At 39.0% G+C, this 9,266-nt stretch overlaps 1 protein-coding gene across 2 annotated transcripts; it reads right to left on the reverse strand.

Moving 5' to 3' along the window:
- Positions 1 to 233: 233 nt before the first annotated feature.
- On the reverse strand, positions 234 to 9,260 carry LOC107319361 (natural killer cells antigen CD94-like). Of its 2 annotated transcripts, none has more exons than XM_015874111.2 (7): positions 8,055 to 8,144; positions 6,801 to 6,901; positions 5,936 to 6,034; positions 4,721 to 4,807; positions 4,273 to 4,427; positions 2,584 to 2,696; positions 234 to 2,127 (listed from the first exon to the last, which is right to left on the reverse strand). In XM_015874111.2, exons 2-7 carry the CDS (start codon positions 6,817 to 6,819, stop codon positions 2,007 to 2,009), a joined length of 594 nt encoding a protein of 197 aa, XP_015729597.1. In that variant the 5' UTR covers positions 6,820 to 6,901; positions 8,055 to 8,144; the 3' UTR covers positions 234 to 2,006. The 2 variants fall into 2 exon arrangements, with proteins under 2 accessions (XP_015729597.1, XP_015729588.1); XM_015874102.2 differs by lacking the exon at positions 6,801 to 6,901 and adding an exon at positions 9,027 to 9,260 and having other exon boundaries at positions 235 to 2,127; positions 8,055 to 8,236.
- Between the last annotated feature and the right edge of the window lie 6 nt (positions 9,261 to 9,266).

Raw genomic sequence — 9,266 nt, forward strand, 5'->3', positions numbered from 1 at the left:
GCCCCGCATCTATGCTGATGATTGTTTGAATACAGCAAGAACCTAAGGAGGAAGTTTTTCACACAGAGAGTGGTGATGCACTGGAACAGGTTGCCCAAGGAGGTTGCCCCATCCCTGAAGGCATTCAGGGCCAGGCTGGATGTGGCTCTGGGCAGCCTGGTCTGGTGGTTGGTGACCCTGCACATAGCAGGAGGGTTGAAACTCGATGATTATTGTGGTCCTTTTCAACGCAGGCCATTTTATGACTCTAAGGCACCTGTCTAACTCTTCGGCAGTCTTTAATAGAGGACAAAGCATGAAAGCTTTTTTTCTATTGAAGTCGGATCATCTAGTGACTGTAGCACTTTCAACATTAAATAAAACAAATCACATTAGAACCGATTCCAGACTTCAGAGTCTGAATCCAAAGCCACTTGTCTTTTTTCTACAGAAATTTAAGGCAACACTTTATTTTCACATTCTTGCATGCTTATTCTTGTCAGAAACAAACAAACAAACAAACAAAGCAATGAAATAGCACACAGAAATAAACATTAATCTTACAGCTACATCTTTTTCTCATTTACTGAAGTAGACAGGAGATACCATTTCTATTGCCACTGAATAGCATGGCACAGCAAGTTCAAAGAGCAAGTGCCAGTCACACCCTTCAGATATAAACTTTCTATTGCAGTAGCAATGAATACTAGATAGTTCAGCTGGTATCTCATAGAACAGAATAATAGAACAGCATTGTTCTGAAAACCTCCAGTATCCATATATTAGGACTTGGCTGTACTGAGTACTGTGAATTAATTCAGATCATAGACATCTTTCAGCATGCTAAGTAGAGGCCTGGTGGTTTGGGTTGTTTTTGAAGGAACTGCTTCAGTCTTTGAGATCATTTTCAAAGGAAATTATTATTATTAAAAACGGAATTGTATTTAACTTATTTTAAGGAAGGTCTCTGAGTACTATTGCACTCCCGCACTCCCCCCCCCCCCCACACACACACATATATATAAGGAATGTTTCATGTATGATGTAAAACATTCATCCATTATTTCCATACACAAATTTCGAAGAACTCATGCCATGAATCTCCACCCAGAAATCTAGAGGAATTGTTTTGTTCCAGGAAGTGTGACAAATACTTTAATAGTATATGACACACATTATGTGTCTTGTGCTTAGAGATCCCAAACAGTGTGGATACAACCAAAGAACATAGATAAGATTTGTGGCAACAGACACTGCACCAGCTTGAGTACTCATTGAGGTTATCTGTGAATAAAGCATGTCATTGTTATCCTTACTACTATTTGCACAGCAATTATATTTATTATAGCACTGCAGTTTCATTTAGGTAATATTTTAATCTGCGTATGACATTTGACTCTAATTTTCGAAGATATTTCTTCCATGGATTTCCTGTACTCTTCCAAAAATGTCCTTTTGTTTCTATAGATATTAATGCATATGCAAAAAGAGTTTTATGAGTAAATAGAACCTTGTGTTCATTCTGTATTTCTATACCTCAAAGAAGGGAAGAACCGGAAGAACTGATTTAGGAACAAGGGCATGATTTGGCAAACTAATCTATAACGGGGTTATGTAATTAGTGTGTACAGTAATTCAGTGGGTAAAATCATCAAGGATGTAGATGGAGTGGTTTAGGTGCTGAGGAAAGGAGAAATTCTAACAGAAGCACAAGAAGTATATGGCCCTGTGAGTATGTGTAGTTGTTCTTCTAGGGATTCATGTAAGAATTACCACTTGACTGTTGCTAACCCTTTAAAGTTGCTTCCTAGGCTTGTAGCTTGTAGCTTTGTAGTATTTTTCTCTCATTTATGAGCCTAGGTGCTGGCAAAGAGGAAGTTTAATCTCTATTGACCTGTCTATTTGAATTAACCTTCTGAGAAAGCTGAATGATAAACAAACAACAATAAAACTACATTGAAAACACCTCATTCCTAGAAACGGTATCTAGCAGTGACAGAATCCATGTTCCTTCTCACAGTGCTTCTTCAGGCAAATTGAATAGCTCCTTTCTCACAGATCCAGGATTGCTTTGTTGAGCAGGAGTTACTGGCATAAATAATCTGTCCATATAAGGAGGCACAGAAGGTGTGCTCACGTAATACAGTCCTAGAAAATTAAAAGATGGGAATTAATAATGTCCCTGTGATATTATGTGCTCTGTATTTGGATTTATAATCATACTGATTTGCCACTGAATTGTAGAGTTATTTCCCCCTTGGAGCTATTTTATTAGTGCCATTTGGGTCCAGAGCCAGTGACTGAGCTGTTGTTTGCTCCTCACTGTTGATAACCATATAGCAGATATCACAGAATCACAGAATGACCCGGGTTGGAAGGGACCTCAAGGATCATGTAGTTCCAACCCCCCTGCCTGGCAGGGCCACCAAACATACACCTTTACTAGATCAGGTTGCCCAGGGCCCTGTCCAACCTGGACGTATGATCATCACCATGCTCCTTCATCATTGCACATGTGGCAAACACGGGAAAGTAAGAGTAACTGTAAGTTTACTGTGTTATTGGGGTCTGTAAGACAGAACCATACCGGTTATGAAGTCTTACCAGGCTTTGGCTTCTCCTGAAAGAGCTGTTCCATCCTCCCAGAACCAGCCATTCCTTTCAGATATGTATGATAATCCAACCCAATAGAACTGTGAATCATATGGCAGAGAGACCTGTAGCAATGGGAAAATCATCACAATGATACTTCAAAAATAAGACTCAAATTCCTATATCTTCCAGCTGTGAAGTTTCTGCAACCAAATTGCAATTGCTCATACATATGAGTAATCTGTTGCCTATTCTTGTTCTCCATGATACAATGCTGGCTGCTCTGACTATAGGATCATTCAAATATCTTTATTTATTGAACTGTATAAAGTATAAATGGTTTCCTCCAGAAACCATTGCTTAGTAGCATGCTTAGGGACTCATCCAAAATCAAAAATCTAGAACTAGATTAACTTGGCCTAGTTTTAGTCAGGGTCCAGTGGTACATACCAAACATGGAAGATAAAACAAACACCCAGACATCCATCATCAAACTACACATGGATTAATATAGTATACCAAAATCATCTCTTGAATAGTCATTCAAGGTGTGGTGGTCAGGTATTGCCCAGCAATGTGGACAAGGATTCTGAACAAGAACTCAGGATCATAGAATCATAGAAAGTTTGAAGTTGAGAAGAAAATTTTACATAGAAACTTCAAGTTGAAAAGATCTTTAAGATCATCAAACCAACCATCATCTAACCCTATGAAGTTCATCAGTAAACTGTGTCCCTAAGTACCTCATGTACATACCCCTTAAATATCTCCACGTATAGGGAGGGAAGAAATTTCTCCTCCCTGGGCAATGCCTAACCAGCCTTTCCATGAAGAAGTTCTTCTGAACAGCTGATCTAAACCTCTCCTGGTGCAACTTTAGGCTGTTGCATCACATCTTATCACTTTGGCACTGGAGAAAAGAGACCAACATTCTCCTTCATGCAACCTCCTTTCAAGAAGTTTTAAGAGAGTGAAGAGGTCTTCCCTTATCCTCCTCTTCTCTAGGCTCCCCGTAATTCTTGATTTTGAGACCCTTTGCCAGATTCACTGCTCTTCAGTCATAATAGCTTGTGAAAAAGAGCTACCTAGATGAGTGAGTATAGAAAGGGAAAATATGCTTCTGCCAGTAAACTACTGATTTTTCAATAGTCAAGAAAAATGACAAAATTAAGAAGATTATTTAAAACTATTAATTCCTCAACCCTTATTCAGTCATAATAAAATCCTCTGCTGTCTAGCTTTTGTGCTGTCATTAATGCCAGTCTATGAAGGGTTTAATGCAATGACAGAACCCAAAATTTTATACAACAAATGACAGCATGGTATATTGGCCACTCTACATCAACTGTAGATATAGGTTTGATGCTAGGAGTTCTCAGTAAGAAAACTTGTGGAAAGCGATAATAGAAATATATGCTTTGCGTGCCAGGCATCCTGACCATGCTGACAATATGCAATCTATTGTTTCTGTGAAAATCTAGGGATAAGCTAACTAAGGTATTTCATAAATTGTGTGTTATTCTTGATGACACAATTTAGAAAGTGTTACAAGTCATGAAAATCCTGTAATTTTCAGGAAGACCGCTTGACACAGAGAAAACAAATTAAGGCCCTGTAAATGAGCAAACTATTTTCTCACTGCCACATTTCTTGAAGTTAAAACACATGTGACATAAAGGAAGCATGAAATTAAGACTGTACCATCTTTACTTTGTCTTTCAGCACAAGAAGAGTGGAGTTTCTTGTTGAACAGAACTCCTGGCTTTCTTTCCACGTTTTCTTCTGCTTTGAAACATAGAAGCAGCTGCCAACTTCACTGCTTTTCCAACTTGCTGGACAGAGAGCACATTCTGTTTCTAAAAATCAGAGAGAGAGTACTTGCAGATTTGCAAGTAACACTGGGGCTTTAACTGCAGGCTTGACCGAGGAAAGAAGATTAAGGGTAGTTATGAACCAGCTGAGATATCTGGAGGCCTGTGAGAGACAAGTTCTCTTATGTTAGTTTGTACATGTCCACATCTCAAATACCACCACACTTAAAAGCAGAAAGTAGGTGAACAGGTTATTTTCCCCACGGTTTTACAGCCTCTCAGTCAATGGGCTCTGAAAGTGAATGATTCAGGCTTATTTACATAGCAACTACATTTACCATTCTTTGCCATCCTTTCAAAACACAGTGCTTCCCTCATGGCCTGCAGCTTCTTTCCTTCTTCAGGATCCTTGTATTCCTGAAAATCTGAAGAGAATGAAAATTCTTATCAGCTTTTTCTTGAAAGATAATTTTAAGTTGTAGCTTTTGGCATTCTTACAATTTTTGTCTGGTTTATTTGCGTATTCAGCCTGCATGTTGTCTGCATTTCATTTTTTTTTTTCAAAGGAGTGGAGTGAAGGAGATTTTCAGCCAAATGTGAATTAATTGCAAATGGATTTGATAGGTGTCGACAGCTACTCAAAGGACATTTACAAAAAGGGAGCAAAATTGCCCTGGAGAGCACAAAGTAATATGACAGTGGGCAACTATAACAAATTAAGACTTGAGATATTCATGTTAGTCACTAGAAGACTTGAGATATTCATACTGGTCACCAACAAGGCTTTTCATCAAGGTTCGGCACTGAAAAAGGAAATGGTGGCAGCTCCACCCTTGGAGAATTTGAAAAGTGACCTAAACAAAGGTATAAATGATTTTATTCATTCATATTCGTATTCATAACCATATTCATATTCATTCATATGGTTCAGCTTGGGACGTGCTGGAGGGTAAACTAGAAACTCACAGAAGTGTTTCTGAGCAGACAGTCATGAACTACATTTAGTGTTTGTCCTGGGCACTTGCAAAAGAATCCCTCACGCTGAAAAGAAGCTTGAACTCTCACTTTGCTTTCATTTGTACTGTAGCATCACCTTCAACTGATAAATTGAAATGCTTATACTGTAATCAAGACTGTCATCCCTGCAGGAAACGTGCAATTTGAGAAAGTAGGAACGGTAAGTGAAAAACTGCAGTAATGGTCACTGTGGTGCACTGTGCAGCCAAGGAGATGAATTTAAATTACAAAAACTAAGCATTTGAGGAAGGATTCAGACCTTCACTCCTCAGTTACTCCTTTAAGTGCTGTGGAAGTTTTGTTGCACCTGGAAGCTTTTCTGTCAGTCAGTGTGGGATGGGGTGGAGGTGGTGAATACAGACCAAAGTCATTCCAAGTGATATGTGCAGATGCACAATGGAGCAGGGAATTTTCCATTCTTGTTATATTATTTCCACAGGTGTTTGGAGGGATGGTCAGCATAAAGAGACAAAGTAGCTGCACTGCTGGAAGTAAATCATTGCCACAGCAATACCTCAGGACACCACAGTACTTACACAGGGACAGTAAGACCACCAGACCTGTGAGAAGCACCAGGCTCAAAATGAAGAAGGCTAAGGTTGCTGGTTGCCTTATGGCAGATGAGGCAGAGACTCCTGGAACAAACAAGAAAAGAATTCAGCAACAAAAAGGCCTCCTCACCACACAGTGGTGTTACCTGCTCTATGGCATCACCACCTTATCTTTTCCATAGAGCTTCTCTTTTACTTACTACAAAGTTTCTGTTATCACTGTCCTCAATTTCTAGGAGTTTTTTGTTTATGTGTTTTGTTTTTGTTTCTAGAAATATCAGTATATCCACTGACAATTTGTATTAACTGCGGCTTATGTGTTTCTAAACAAAATCTCTTCTTAGAAGGTAGGTAAGTAAATTAAGTTCAGAAATTTCCACAGTTTTAGAAATAATAAAACAAATAAGATTTCATCACAAAGGAAAAATGTTACTGTCTAGTTTGAGATAAAAAACTCTAGGCACTCTGATTGGGATTTCAAAATGCTTGCAATGTTTCAGCATTAAACTGTGCATCCTTCTGCAGGCTCTTTTTCTAAATATCCATTGGAGTTCAGTGCCCCATCAGGAATACAGTCCTCCAGAAATTTAATGCTGGCTATAATCTCATTAAAATATTTTCATATATAATTATTTTGTGAAGTAGTGATCTACAGTTCTCTATTCTATTTTTCCAAGTCCAATCCACACTCTATAGGTTACATATGCCAAGTACTATTATTTGAGTCCAGTGCATCCAAGGAACAAGTTTTTTATAAGGTGAGAAGAATTAGCCTCCAGAGGTGTCCAGATATTACCTGGACTAGGTAGCTGAATCTTACATAACCACAGTTGAGAAAGATGATTCTAACCTTTGCTGGTTAAGGCCATTCCAAAAGTCTGCACAAGACAACACTGCAGGTAGTGACTGGTGTGCTGGAGGGCAGAGGTGCATTTTTAAAGCAGGAATGAGCTGTAAGCATAGCAGAAGTAGTTGAAAAGCTTCACAGGTGGAGCCGCACTCTTTTCAGAGGCACAGAAAAGGGTATAATGCAGCAGTCAAAATTTGCATCAGAGGAACTTCTGATTAGATTAGGACTTCCCTTCCACACTGGAATAAGTGCACACAGACTGTGAGGTCTCCATGCCTGGAGGTTTCCAAAATTCAAGCAGGCTGAGCAACTTAAGCAGTCTTCAAGCTAGCTAGCTAGCTCGCTAGCTAGCCCTTTCTAGATGGAGATTGGGAAATACTAACTATGGTGATTACTCTTAACTTAATTGGTACATAAGTCTATCTACATGTCCTTTATGTCCAAAAAGAGGTCATTCAAGTTTTCTGAGCCTGCCACCATGTTTCCTTCTGGGAAACTCTGCCTTTAGACCAGACTACCTAATATTTATCCCTGCTTTCCTGGCTTTTGCTTGCCAACAGCTTATCCATCCCCTTCATTTTCAGAAAATAGTCTTGAATCTATTCCAAACAGCACCAGAGTTACATTAGTTTATTCTATGACTATTATGTTCGAAATATGATTAGCATCAGTGATACTTCTTTCACACAAAAGCCTGTTCCTTAAGTTCCAACTTTATTCAAGTTGCCTTCTTATGGACTCAGGCATTTCACAGGCACAATACACTAACTTATTTAACATTTGGTCTCCTTATAGACAAACTTCGAACTACTTCATTTAGCACTCATTTTCCTTACAGAAAAACTTTGAACAAATAAAAACACTCTCTCATATAAGCTTGCATTCATACTATGACTGAAAAGCAGGGCAGCTTTCTACTCCCACTGGCTGAGCAAACTCCTTTAATTTCCAGAGACTGCCTTCCACTCTTGTAGTACCCTGCTGTACCAAATGAGTCTTACCGAAGCAATAAAACCTATATAAAGGCAGAATTTGTCTTCTTTCACATAAATAGAACAAAATAATTGGTATAAATAACAGACCTCAAAGTCTTCATGCATCACACAAGACTGCTTTTTTTGATGAAAATTTATATAAGAATTTATATAAGAATATACCATAAAGTTTTGAAGGATCCTATAGCAATCAAGATGAACATGCTAATTCATGTAACATCCCTATTTAGACAGATAACTCATTTCCATATTTACTTACTGTCTACTGTAACACATTTGGCTGGAGTACTTAATGTAGGACATTTGTTATTGCTTGAGTATCCATCAGTAATAACTGAAGCTGGGAGTCGTAAATTTAATGTGGTGTAGCCTTCCTCATCCTCCATCTTAAGCTTTTCACGCTTCTTTCCAGCAACAGCAGTACATGGGAGATGGGGAACACTGCAGGAAGACAGATGGGGCAGTGGGAGTGGTTTATATATCAGCCTTTCCAGAGAAACCACAAAGGAAGCTGGCTCTGTTCTGATTACTGTGCCATGATAGAAGTATGTTAAGAAGAAAAAATTCTCTATCAAGGATGGGTAATTTCTTAAACATGAGGGCCAGGAGTTTTAGTTCTTGGTTGGAGCCTAGAACAGCTTCACCTGACTACCCAAACATTAGGGTTTTCTACCTCTTTAAGTTATGTTTCAAAACAGTTGCTCTTTTGAGTTAAGCTATGAGAATTATCTATGTAAACCACAGGGCATTAATACAACACAAGAGCTACATTTGAGAGCAACAGGTTGCATTTCTGTATACTATTATTAAAGAAATGAAAAATGAAAAAAAAATTGCACACTTTCACTTAAATAAATACTACTATCACAGTCAAGCCATGCTCTTTTAGATACCTCCTGCAGTTTTAGACTGTTTAGGAAGATCCAAAGAGAGGAAAATGCTGACCTGTCTGTGTCAGGAAAAATAATAAAATTGGATCTAGAGGGCAAGCAACAAGTGGAGATTTGTGAAGATTATCCTGATTTATCAAGAAAGGTTGTCAGGATACTCCAGGTAGCCTGGCACTAACTTCTGAGTGATTATGATAGATGTCATTTGTTCTTTTATGTCATTATAGGCTGTGATCAGGCCAGCAGAAGGGCTACCTCTCTGATGCTACACTGCACACAGGAGTCACAGAGCAGAAATGACTTATTCATCCTCACTCTCCATCTCTAACACTATGCAGTACCTTCCTCCACTTCTGGTCTCTAGTCCTTCAGCATCCAGAAGTAACTGCAGATAGGGACGTAGATTTGTAATTGCTTGGTCTTCATAAAGAATTTCTAAAAGAAGAAGCCACTGACAGGACAACCGCAGCGAGGAATCTTAAAACAGTGGCACCTGCAAAAGAAAAAAAGAGAGGCGGAGGGGAGTGGGATGCCCACTCCCCTGGGGATGCCCTCCGGCTGCAGAGGGGACCCCGTGCGTG

The sequence above is a fragment of the Coturnix japonica genome, chromosome 1 (assembly GCF_001577835.2).
Source record: "Coturnix japonica isolate 7356 chromosome 1, Coturnix japonica 2.1, whole genome shotgun sequence".
Lineage (NCBI taxonomy): Eukaryota > Metazoa > Chordata > Aves > Galliformes > Phasianidae > Coturnix > Coturnix japonica.